Source organism: Monopterus albus, unplaced genomic scaffold, assembly GCF_001952655.1.
Source record: "Monopterus albus unplaced genomic scaffold, M_albus_1.0 scaffold10.1, whole genome shotgun sequence".
In the NCBI taxonomy this organism is placed as follows: Eukaryota; Metazoa; Chordata; class Actinopteri; order Synbranchiformes; family Synbranchidae; genus Monopterus; species Monopterus albus.
This window is the reverse complement of record NW_018127890.1, coordinates 756,934-770,326: the sequence shown is the minus strand read 5'-3', so window position 1 is coordinate 770,326 and position 13,393 is coordinate 756,934. Positions and strand designations below refer to the sequence as shown.

Sequence of the window (13,393 nt, the reverse complement as noted above, 5' to 3'; positions counted from 1 at the left end):
AGCTGATAAAGGATGGTCGCACAGTAAAGACAATCTTCGTAATCCAAAGATATGATTAATTACTACTGTTGGGCCAACTGAACAAAAATAAATCAAATATTTTTTCATCTTCTCCAAATGTCTTACAAGGATTGTTGCTAAGAATTTACCAGTCAAAAAGGTCAAGTCTGAAACACATGGAACCTGTTTTGAATCTACTCTCGTTTGCCTGTTTATTAGGTAAACTAATCTAAAACTAATGCAGCCTAAACCAGCAGTCCTGCAATAAATCCTCCTGCATGAAGGTGATACTGGTCAGTTTCAACCTCTCAACCTAGACTTTACTCTAGTACATTCTAATGAAATCTGTTCATGAGGTAGTTCAGGTAATATCAAGAGAAGCCCTCAGACTACTGAAATAGGTAACTAGCATCATCAAAATAAGACTGAACACAGCAGTTCACTTGATAAATGTGTCACTAATAAATATAATAGCTATAATATATAGCAGGCAGAGAGGTTTATTTTCCAGCAAATTCAAACATGCATCTTATGTCAGAGAAGCCAAACTTACTCTACAACAGAGATACATGGAAATGTACTTCATGGCTTTTTAAAAAATCACCATGCATATAAAATTTTGTGAACACGGCCCTTGTAAGTTTCAGTCTATAGATTGTTGACTCCATGCTGCTTTGGATGTGTAACATGACTGTACACCCCAACAGAGTTTTCTCAGGAGGCCAAATCTGTAAAACCCTAAATGCTCACAATCAACTGGGCTACTGTGCTTTGTTTTATTTATGTTAAATGTCATCCCTGGTAAATGTTCTGCTACATGACTGAGTCAAGCAGATTACTGTGAGACTTACAGACAGCCTACTGTAACCCATCTAGTACCAGAGCAATGTTTGTCAAATCACCTTCAGAATTTCTAAATACTACATCTGGCCAATACCCTTTAGTTGTATAAACAAGAATGCAGGGCAGTATTTTTGCAGAAGACACAAAATGGAGGCTCACAAAGAAGTTTCTTTTTTCAAACAGCTTTAACAGGAGACAACAGGGAAAAGACTCATCTCCCTTGTAACAAACTATAAGAACAAAGTGTAAAGATGTCTTTAGACAGTCCCTAAAACATCAGGTTGATGGTCACTGACAGTGGTACACACACAAAAGGATTTCAAATGTTCTGTTAATAAACAGATAAAAGAAATGAGGCTCACCCTGTGCCCACAGATGGAAGAAACATGAATCTTCTAAGAGTCTGGGTGTTACTGACAGCAGCACTAACAAAAAGTGAATGAAAATCAACAGCATATCACAATGACCCAGATGATGGTATTCAGAAAGCAGTTGTAGGTTATAACACGAGATCCAATTCTTTATCAAAGTAAAACTAAAACAAAAGATTTCTTTTAATCACCTACATTTGCAATATCTATTATTATAAATACTTAAAACTATATAAAAGATTAAATAAGCTTATCTGAGTGATGGTCATCTGAACCAGCCAGAAGACGTGCAAACAAAAACAAGAATCAATCTATTTCTTACATCCCGGGAAAACCTCATCTCTCTAATGAACTGTTACAGACACGTGAATCTGTCCTTTTGCTCTTGACTGCCATGATTATTAGGACCTTTGTGAGATATGTGGTTTTTCTAGGCCACTTTCTGTGGCATCCAGTTCGGTACAAAATAATGGACAGGACACCAAACTCTGCAGTATGTTCACACATTAAAACTATGGATGCCTGACTCAGCAGAAATTGAGATTAAACAGTAAACTGATGAGACTAAGACTAACATCTGCTTTACAATGATCAGTTGAAGCAAGGTTGTGAGGATAAAGGGTGGATTTCATGAGCAAAGGGTAAGACTTTTACATAACATCACTTCTCCACCCAGAGAGGTTTCAGTAGATAGGAACACGTTACCCCTAACAAATATTAACTACGCTTTAAATGTGGTGTCAAACGCTGCCCAAAAATGATTCTGTAAACAATAACTTCCACACACTAAGGACGATGCCCAGTATCCTCTACAACACACAGCCAGGTATTGCTGCGCTGACACAGTGCTTCAAATGATCACGTCAATGTCAAGGCCTGACACAGAACATGTCTGCTAAATAACTGTTTTCTCATTCATCACTTTTTACTGTGCATAGCTCATGTTCACTGGCACATTCTTTCCACACTGAACCTGAAAACAGTTGGTGGATTTGGGTTTTTTTTTTTCTTTCTGATCAAATCATGTCAAGCCTGCATTTAGTCCCGGACAAACAGAACAATTCCCGTGGAAATATTGCAATATCTTTAAAAACAAAACCGTACCAGTCTTATGTGCAACGTGATAAACATTCTTCTGACAATATATACACAGGTGCACTGTGTTTCTCTACATGTTGCTTATGCTACACCAAAGCTAAAATTAGCTCATAGGAACCTATAACTGAACAGTTTGGACCTTGAGTCTCCAGTGGCAGCTCTCTGCAAATCCATTGTTGGTAGTTATACAAAAAAGGTAGCGACATGTCAGCCACATCAACTGTGTGCAGAGTTCTTCAGCAACTGCAAATGCAACGCATAACCTAGCATCGCAGCTGTTATATGTAAAAATGTGTAGGTTTCCCCTTGAGACACACTTGATGTGCCTGCTGTCCATCAGCAGCTCAGTTTTGATAAGTACCAAAACAATCCTTGTTAATCAGACAATATAGTGTATTCACCGGTGACACAAAGCAACTCCAAACTTTCAATGAAAGGTTTAAGACATGATTAATACATGATTTCATTCCAAGTAGTAGACCACAGAAAAGTTTGTTCGTTTTAAAATTTCATTTGCAATTTTAAAAAGTCAGCAATAAAAGCAACAGCAGTGGTTGCAGCAGTTTGTAAAATGTCCACTGGGTCATTTTCTATTTGTGCAGTGCGTGTGGAGAGAGCTCTCTGTGCTCCTCAATCCACAAAATATACATTACACATTTGTTACATCTCCACAGCTGGTATTACTTTGTTCTTATTGTTAACTGAGGAAGCTGAGTCCAGAGTGAATCATAGTTGATTTCTCTACCGGTGACATTGGAAATTTAAGTGACACCGGTTGACAGTGAATAAGGAAACGGCTCATTCAACAAGACACTTATGTCAAGTCAAAATTTTAAACCTCTGGCCTGGTCTCCATCTTGTTTTTATCTGGACAAGGCTGAGAGAGGTGTAGGTCAGCGCGTCCTCCCCTTCCTCTTCAATTATACTCTCCATCTGTTCTGCTTTTCTTTCTGAGTTTGTCTTGTAAAGGAACATCTGACCAATGACTTTTAGTCTCCATGAATCCTGGAGCTGGATTCACAGAAGACTAAAAACTCAACAGAGTAAACTTCCAAGTGCAAACTGTGTCTGATATACTCATATAGCGAATTAGGCAGCATAATGACCACACGGTGGCAGAGACTGTAGCAGTTCCCTGGCACCTCAGAACACACTGTCCCAGGAAGCAGCAGAAACAGCTGGGACCTACGGTGATAAACAGCAGCTCTCAGTGTTGGCAAACTGTTTGCTGCTATGACCCAGGAGTGAACCAGTGCTGGATCTGTGCTATCCTGCGCTGTAGCTCGCCAACATAGAAGTCTGCATTTCTGGAGAAGTCCTGACAGACTGAGGACTGGGAATCGCCCAGAGCACAGTAGAGGGCGGTGCCACCCACGCTGATCACTACGGTAACCAGACAAAGCAGGAAGAGAAGCAGGCAGGAGTCCCCACCGCCAACGTCTACAGAGAAAGAAAGACACAGTGAGTTGGAAGGAGGGTACACAAGAGCAGATTAATGTGTACTGTGGAACAATTTTGAACAATGTCACAATGGATTTGCACATTTAGTGTAGGTTAAATTTATCTCTGAGTCATAGGCAATAAACACACACACACACCATTCTCATAGCTGTCATCAGGAACTCTAAAGCGGACACGTCTTTTGGCCGTGGGTTTGTCAGGCCGGGGCAGTGAACCGGCAAACAGGCTCGTGTTGTCCTCACACACACTCCGCTTCTTCAATATGGAGACCAGGCCGGAGGCAGGGGACATCTGTGAAGAGAGAAGGTAAACCAACAAAAAACAAAGAGACATTAGCACATTTGGACACAAATACTAATATTACCACAATTTCTATTTACTCCTATCCTATTTCTGTTTGTGTATGAGGAAGAACGTGTCATCGGCCATGACCACCAGGTGGCAGTACACCACACAATCAGCAGCACTTAACCTGAAACCTATCAGTGCTCCCTCTATCAGATTCACTGTCACACAGTAGCAGGCACTGCTGTCCCAGTGTTTCCCACAAATACTTTACTCATATCTGGTCAACCATTTTAATTAATTAATTTATTTTTATCTGTTCAAGAGAATGGGGCCATAGTGCTCTTGATTTTCTTTTTATAGGCTACTATTTAAAAGAGAAACAATCTTATTTCATTATAGAGCTGCACATAGAACAGTGATTCACTCAGCCACTCCATGTCCCGCATCCTCTCCGTGTCTTTGTTCATAACACAATGCTGTCAATCTAGCTAGTAATCTAGCTGTCAAGCTAAAGTTTACTGCTGAGTTTACATAGCATGGAGGTATATGGACTGCTCAACAAGTGGATAAAGTTAATGCTAATTCCTAAACTCTGAGGCTGAATGTTTGCTCCCCCAGCCCATAGGAATATTGAAAAATAGAAGAAGATTTTCCTAGAGTTGAAGAGCTCATCCTGAGGAGCCGTAAAGACAGTCTGGACCAGATACACTGGCAAAATGGAGTTCAGGTTAGAAGTGCAAGAAAACACACAGGCCCAACCAGTGTGATTGGCTGAAGACAGAGATGTACTGGAGAGGAGGAGGGCAGCGGCCAACATGCTACTGTGTGACATGAACAGCACAACAACAACAACAACAGCAAGCACAGAGGCACTATTCATCTAATTCTGTGGGAAACACTGTCTCCTATCAAAGACATTATGCCCATTAGATTTTGACTTTCATCCCAGGCTCAACACAACAGTTTAAAATGCAAAACTTTGTCCAAGTGCGCATTTAACAATACTTCGGCTTATCCTAACATTACTTTATGTAGTAACAATGTAATGCCCGATATTACAGCTACTGCAGCTTAAACAGTATCTCCCTGCCCGCTCTCCTGTAGGTGATAAAAGCAGGCAACCGCACCTCGGTTCCTTCCATCTCTGCAGCTGCCATTTGTCTCGCCCTTTTTTGTCTTTCAATAATAGAAAAAAAAGCTTTTTGATGAACACATCAGACACAGATATGACACCACCAATCAAATAATTGTATCAGAGTAACAACACAGTAATCCTGCTGGATGCTGACACTGCAAGTGCATGACATTTCCTGTTCTCCAACTTCTTCCTCAGAGTCAAACTGTCTCAGTACAGAGATAAACATCATGTTGGCAAACAAATCCATAGTCTAGGATTCACAGTAATGGCTAGGTAATACCATTAGGTGTGCTTCCACAGGGGCGCCATGCTGTCCATTATAAAAGCTCTAATGGGCAGATACCAACAGACGTCAAATCACCAGTTTTCCGTTAACATTTTTAAAATGTGTTTGTGGTCCTCCCAGTGTTTTTCTGTTGAGTTCAAGAGCTACTGTGTCGGGCTGAAAGGACCGCAAAGTGTCACCAATCATGCCAGGCTAAATTCATAATCCTTCCTCTACACAAATGGATCGACAAATGCCCTAAATTACCCAACTAATTAAATGCAACTTGCTAAACTCTCCCCCACTCATCCACAGAAAAACACATCTTCACCTCCTCTACAGTGATGAGTTTAGCCATGTTGTCCAGTGAGGCAGCTTCTCTGATGATGTCAGCCTGCTCTACTTCGTACTCCTCCTCCTCCTCCTCCTCCTCTTCCTCTTCCTCTTCAGCCTGCTCCTGCTGCTTCATATGAGCCTCTTGAGGAACAGGAGTCTCCTGGTACATACATATCAATATATAGTTACAAAGACAGCAGTTACATTTGATGTTCTACTCTCTACTTGACTACTACAGTACAATTCTGGTTTAAACCACTAAAGTTCCTGCTGTTGACGACAACCAGTGATGGGTAGGTTGTTCCCAGGAATAGCACAACTCATTCATTATGATAAAGAGAGGAAGTGAGTAGTTAGCATAAACTGCAATAGCCGCCATTGCTTAAGAAACCTACACAAGCAAAAACCTCATTAACAGAAGAAAACAAATATGACACTGGTCCTGGTGACACAGACTTAGGAAAGTGAAGTGTAAAATTTATACCTAAACATAGGAGAAACCTACAGAGAACATACAGTGCATGGCTTTAATTTATGGACTGTGTTTTTTTTCTATTTACATTGATTTGTTTTTAAATAAACTTGAAACCTCAAAGCTAAATTGCCTTAAGTAGTCAACACATTCTGATGTATACCTGTGTCTGCTCATGTAGCTTCTCCTCAGCTAAAGCTTCCTGCAGCTGATGTACCTCCACCTCTGCCCCGCTGGACAGGCTCTCTGCTGGGACAGCTTTCTGACAGGCTCTGTCCTTCTGCTTCTGCTCCTCTTCTTCCTCTCCCTCATCTTTCATCTCCAAAGCCTCTGCTGCCTTCTCAACACCCTTCTCCTCTTCTTCCCTTTTTGCCTCCTTTTCCTGTGCAGGACCTAAATCTCCTCCCTGCTGCTCTGCGGGCTTGGACTGATCCATTCCTCCAGCTATAGAGGGGTGCTGACCATTTCCTATGACTGTAATGGTGTATTCCACTTCTCCTTCCGCCTCTCCTCCTCCTCTGTCGCTGTGCTCCTTGTCAGTCAGCTGAGACCTATGGAAAACGTCTGGATGGCTACTCTGAGAACAGGAGGGGTCTTCTGAGCTTCGCTCCATCCCTCCGTCAACCTGATAGGCTGGATGGAAAAAAATGAAAAAGATAAACTGAGAGTAGAGTGGATTTCAGCGGTGGTAGAAGGAGAGGTGGGTTCTCTCCTCCTCTGCTGGAGAAATGTACTAAAGTTAATTAGTGCCATTAATGTATGCAGACTGTTTGTCACCACAATTAACTCTATGCAGACAGCATGCATTATATGCAGCAATGTCTTTACTAGAGGCAGAACTGCTCTCAAATACACATTTGAGGGCCGATGCATAAAACCTTTACAATAAATCTTTTCAACACAGTTACACTCTGTGTGTAAAATTCAATGGGACATGACTTCATCTGATTTTCCGCATACTCGCTGCCTGAAGCTGGCGCATGAAACTGTACTGGATTTTCCTATTAACTACCAAAAAGATGCATAAATATCTCTTGTGTATTAAAAAAAATTATAAAATTGCCTCACAGCAAGAAGGTTCAAGATTTGAGCCTGGGCCAACCCAGTGCCTTTCTATGTGGAGTCTGCATGTTCTCCCTGTGCCTGCGTGGGTTCTCTCTGGGTACTCCGGCTTCCTCCCACAGTCCAAAAACCTGCAGCTTAGGTTGACTGGTGACTGATGATTGGAGTAAGTGTGTGTGTGTGTGTGTGTGTGGTTTTCTGTCTCTAAGTGTCAGCCTGTCATAGACTGGTGACCTATCCAGGGTGGACCCTGCCTCTCACCAAATGTCAGCTAGGATTGGCTCCAGCCCCCTCTGACCTTCTTCAGGATAAGCGGTATAGATAACACAGTATAAATGGGATGGATCACAATCTTCTTTTTAAAAACAACCACTAAACCATATCAGGGAGTCCACAAATTAAAATTCTCATCTTAAATCAGAGCTTTGGTCAAAATACAAGTGGCTTTGCTTGCTTTAGCCTAAATAAACATGCCACATATGAACTACATCCCAAAGCATTACATAAGATGAGCATGAACATTTATCACTGCTCTAAGAACCACTTAATAGCTTTTTCAAAAACTTTTAGTTGAACTTTGAGTTCATACATTCAACCTTGAAAGAGCAGTGCAACAGTGTAAATCCACCCAGTTGTGGTTTGTAGTCACCACACACCAACTCTGTCACACACTCACTCACCTGAGGTACATGCAGGTCTCAAAAAGTCCACAGATGGATGCTGTAGACACAAAACACAAATATATATCTGTCGAAATGCAGTGCTGCTTTTACATAACAAATACTTTAGTAATGTATAAATTACCAGCAGGTACACACCACTGACACTTAAAATGGATGTAACATGACATCAGTGAGTCAGTGAAAATGCAAAACACACATTCACTCTGCCCTGTCTTATGTATGCACATTCTCTCGCACTCTTGCAGGGACAGAAACACAACAAAAATGATGAGTGCCTTACCACAGCATCTCTCGCCCTTGGCCTGTGAACAGAAAAGAGAAAGAGTGCGATAGTGAGAAAAATGAAGCTCTGTTCCTGGTTTTAGTAAAGGAAGACGCAAAAGACGGGTGCTCCTTCTCTACTCTCCTAATCTAATATTAGCCTGAACACTTTCCCCTGGCTATTGCAACGTGTGTGTGTGTGTGTGTGTGTGTGTGTGTGTGCATGAGTTAAGCGAAGTGAAACCCTAGCAGTATGAAGGCTCAAATGTCTGAAAGCGCAGCAACAGCAAAGAACCATATGTTCAAACTTTCACTGCAGTGCTGGCTGCACACAAGGATATACACGCTCGCAGTCATACAGACAAATGCACACACTTCACCTGTCTGAGAGCGTATGTACAGGTGTGTACGGTGTGAAAGAGCGTGTCAGGCAGGTAACCTACACTGAGGACTACCTATTAAATATTGAAAAATTGCTTCACTTGGCTAGTTTGTTATACTTGAATGAGCACGCATTTCACACACACGTACTTCTATCTTTCTGATATATAATGATATAATGCATTCTCTAGCCCCTTACCCTAAACTTAACCATCTAAATGCCTAGCCCTTACCCTAACATACACCTGAACCCTAAAACCAAATCGTAACCCTCAAAAAGGTCTTTCAGAAAGTGAGGACTGGCCAAAATGTCCTCACTCTGTAGCAAAAATACTTTAGTCCTCACTATGTAGCTAGTACAAGAACACACACAGCAAGTGCTTACAACAGCACACAAGATGTAAACTTTCATTCAACTGATTATTGTGCTGTGAAATTAAAAGCGCATAAACCCTATCATACATTTAGAGAATGCTTTCATATAAAATTAACTAGTTGAAATATACTACCAATCCTCGCTTGTTTTAGTCACAAAGGAGCCGAGCTACAGGATAACAGTTCTGAATAAAACCCCCATCCTCTTCCATGTACTGCTGACTAGTTTTCTAATTAACAAAACACAGAGATGTTGTGTTGTTGTATTTTATAATTTGATGAACTAGACCAACTGACTCCCACTTCCTCTGGAATCATTTCTGCAATAAAATGCATGTTGCTCTCTTTGTCTGACTATTTTTAAGATTAACAAGTGTTATTTCCCAATATTCTGGACTTAAGATCACTTCACATCAACCAAGCAAAATAAATCACATATTGCAAGTTTCTACAGGTGTTTTCAGACCAACAATGAGGCCTTAAAAGCAAAAATATTTTTCAGAAAATGTTCTGAGCTGGTAACAATGAATACATAAACACAAACAATACAAAGGAGAAGAGTATATGCACAGACACACACACACACACACACACACACACACACACACAGTGAGACTGACCGACTGTGCGTCAGGCAGATGTGTTTAAGAGTGTCCAGATGTTGGGTCTCCAGGTCGGAAGAAGTCTTTCTACACTGACTCTCTAAGAGAGATGAAGAGAGACACAGTCAGAGGCAGTTAGGGGAAAATTAACATGGAGAGTGAATGTGGAATATTTTTTCTAATACACTATGAGAAAACCTCTAAGAGCTGAGCTCCCCTATAAGCAATACAAGTATTAATGCAACCTAGGCCCATAATCCTAAAAGTTTCCTGATAAAGTTTGCATCATATGATCAATCAAACTACATTATACAGTATATATCATAATTTGGCCTAAGATACCGATATTAAAGCCTGTTCATTTGCATCATGCTGTATTCACAGTATGTACTTCCATTAACTGTACACTTTTCTATAAATGATTTTTATATATCAGTTTGCCAAGCAATATGGTGATGCAATACACAGTAGGTTCTGTTAACCGAATATTTTCTGTAATTGACAGAATTTTTTTTTTATGACTAAAAATCTGAAGGCCATCCATCATTCTGGCAGATTAGAACACAGAGGGCGATCAACACTAACTTATAGTTAGGTTAAGAGCTACTAAAAAGCCCAAATGGTTGCTATAGCATTGATAAATGAGGTGAAAAAAAGAGGAACTGATGCAGTAGATGAGGAACAACTGAGACCTGCTCAATGCACCTCGCTATCTGGGAGCCGACAGCCCGTTGACAAGCCATTGACTGGAAGCAACGGAGCATATCCATGACCGCTACGGATCACAGAGGGGTGCGGCTGCGCCTCTAGTGCAGAAGGAGCATGTGCAGTGGATTCCTCCTGGTTAAGTGACTGTGTCAGGCTTGGGAAATATCTCATTCAGAGTCACTTCTAATCACTTCCAGAGAAAAATGTTTCCCAACATCAAAACTTTGGCTGAAGTGGATCTGGCAAGTCCTGTCCCCACTGCGGCAGCAGAGTGCGGGTTCAGCTTTCAGATCAAAATTCTAAGGGCCATGAGAAACCTAGTGACAAACACCTCCGAGTTCAGTTCATTTAGTTGACCTTCTTCTAAATGAGTTGTTCATATTTTAATGGTAATTGTCAAACTTTGTAAAATTGAAATGCTCATATTTGCTTATTTATGCACACTGGTTGCAGTATTTTTACTGACCATTGCTGTCATCTGTCATTACCAAAAAAAAAAAAAAAAAAAAAAGTCATCTGCTTTATGTGGCAATATAAAAAGTGGCTGCACATTAGCTCATTCTGTATATTAATTATTTAAAAAATGAAAAGAAAATGAATGTAAAATGCTGTTAAAAATTGAAATTGAGGGGTAATAATAAATTATGATTGAATTTTTATGACCCTGTCAAAATGACGGATAATGAGAAAGTCGAGCGTGACCTCTGCAATACACTGTTAGAAAGTTTGGAATATAAAATGGTCAACTGTGTCAGTTGTGTTCATATAGGACCTTGATCACTCTGACTCCAGTAACAGGTGACTGGGACTCAAATGCTTGGAACTTGAGATTCGACTCAGACTGGAACACTGAAGACTCGAGACTCGACTTGGAGTCAAACACTGGCAACTCGAGTACATTGCTGACTGTTGCTTAGTAGTATATGTGACAGCTGTGCTATGAGCGCATCCAATGATGAGGATTGGGTCAAAATGTAAAGTGACTCCCAAGCCTCATTTTAACGTGTAGCCATCTATATAAAATTTTATATAAAAAGTGTTTTGCACCATCACATTATTTTATTACATGCGAATATCACAGATTCTTAGATGTTACAGTAGACTTTCACTTTGTTGGTTAAGTTATACTATGAATATTTCAGTAAGTAGCTTGTTGCATAGACTAAAATATACACTAATTTGGGTATCTGTGCATCTGATGTACATGTGCTGCTGTAGGTGCACGTGTGTTACCCCACTGCTCCTGTAGAGTATTTAGGTTGTCCAGTAACCTCTGGTGATAAAGTCTCTCTAGCTGGATACACCATAATGCCCACTGGTCTGATTATAGGTTGAGAATATATAAAAGAACATATAGAGAGCTGTTTGTTTTAGATACTTAAAAACCGTACCAACTGTGATCCGCTCTATTGGAAATACAGAAAGACAAAGAGAGCGCTCCAGGATACAGTCTCATGTTTATGGATATGAGCAATCTGTCTTTGACGTTGCTTGATGCTTCTCTCTCTGTCTATACATGCATGACATGGCTAAGCCAGCTTGGCCTTGTCTTTGATTCTTTCATTTCTTCCCTCCCACTGTGTCTCTTTGCTCTGATTAGATCTGTCAAAATTTCTAGTGCTTGTTCATGCTGTCTTTCTGCTTCCATTTCACAGGCCCCCTTCTCTTACCTCCTGCTGCTGCTTTATACTTCGTCTTTATTGAGCTTGAGTTCAGTATGAGTGTGTCTCATCTTACCTCATCTTAGAAGAGTACTGTTTTGGCAACATACTGTAGTTTTCTTTTCCATCAGGTCAACAAAGCAGATCTAAGTATCTATCTACTTTCTACTCCCTGAGCACCTGGATATTCTGCTCAGACACTAGTGCTTTTTCTCTTTCTATAATTTTACCAAAATCTATTGTCACTTTCTTTCTCTAATCCCTCCATCCTTTTTATTTTCCACTCTTTTCGCCTCTGTCAGTCCTTTCCTCTTGCTCTTTTTAAAGGCGGTGAGGCATCAAGTAATCCACTGGAGCTTTAATGCAACAAGTCGCTCTGAATCCTCAAGGTACCAAAAGTAGTGTGTGAAACAACAGATCAGTAGTAGACAGCCCAGAAAAAAAAGAAAATATGTATATGGACAAGCTGGCAAAGCTGCGCCCCATCTCCTCATCCTCCAACACACAGTGACACACACACACACACACACACACACACACACACGCAATGTGATAAGGATACAGTTTTCCTGAAGGACAAAGGTCTCAGCAATCTGCAGAGACAGAGATTATAAACATCATTAAAATCATGTGCTTTTATCAGATCTGTTAAGTGACAGAAGCTACGAGGGCAACTGTGGCTCCTGAACACAACACAACACAAGGCTCTGGACAAATAAAATGGGTAAATACATCAGTACAGAACACTGAAACACCACATCATATTGACCTAAAAGAGAGTTAATGAACTGCTACTGCTGCAATACCGGAACTATTACATAGCTATGACAGAAAAAAAAAACAATCTGATGTCAGAACCATTATACACCAGTGAGAATAGTGAAAATAAGAGAAGGACTGACAAGGAGACAGGAGAAGGAGAGACATGGTGGACACTCTACCTTTCCTTAGCAAGTGTTGTTTTCAGGCTGCTCAGCTGATCCAGAACAAGAGAAGTGTGTGTAAGAGGGAGAGGAAGAAGGGAGGTTCGGAGGGAGGGCACAAAGGGCTCTCGCATTTCTAATAAGGCGAGAGGTGGCGACGACTGAATGACCTCTCTACGTAACTGTTCTGACACAGTTCAAAGTTTTCACTATACCTGAAAATCGTTCATATCTCAGATACATGTTAACTTTATATATACATATAATATGGCAAGCTGTTCAGGAAATAAAAGCTGATATTGAAAAGCTGAATATATTGAATGAAACTTGAGAATATATAATAAAAGCCTGAATATATATATAATGAAAGTCTGAATATATTGATTGAAATTTGAATATATTGAATGAAACTTGAGAATATATATAAGGAAAGTCTGAATATAAATATATATATATCATAAAAAG

The 13,393-nt window shown here is 40.4% G+C and overlaps 1 protein-coding gene across 2 annotated transcripts in view; it reads right to left on the bottom strand.

The window, feature by feature from the left end:
• Nucleotides 1–484: 484 nt before the first annotated feature.
• The window catches only part of cnsta (consortin, connexin sorting protein a), a 19,956-nt gene continuing 7,047 nt past the window's right edge, over nt 485–13,393 (bottom strand). For both annotated transcript variants that reach the window (XM_020589961.1, XM_020589962.1), the window contains exons 5-13: nt 12,568–12,598; nt 11,578–11,664; nt 9,655–9,736; nt 8,298–8,319; nt 8,015–8,054; nt 6,436–6,905; nt 5,796–5,960; nt 3,911–4,064; nt 485–3,752 (exon numbers count right to left, since the gene is read on the bottom strand). In XM_020589961.1, coding sequence (XP_020445617.1) covers nt 3,544–3,752; nt 3,911–4,064; nt 5,796–5,960; nt 6,436–6,905; nt 8,015–8,054; nt 8,298–8,319; nt 9,655–9,736; nt 11,578–11,664; nt 12,568–12,598 — 1,260 coding nt within the window. In that variant the 3' untranslated portion in view covers nt 485–3,543. The remainder of the gene's footprint in view (nt 3,753–3,910; nt 4,065–5,795; nt 5,961–6,435; nt 6,906–8,014; nt 8,055–8,297; nt 8,320–9,654; nt 9,737–11,577; nt 11,665–12,567; nt 12,599–13,393) is intronic.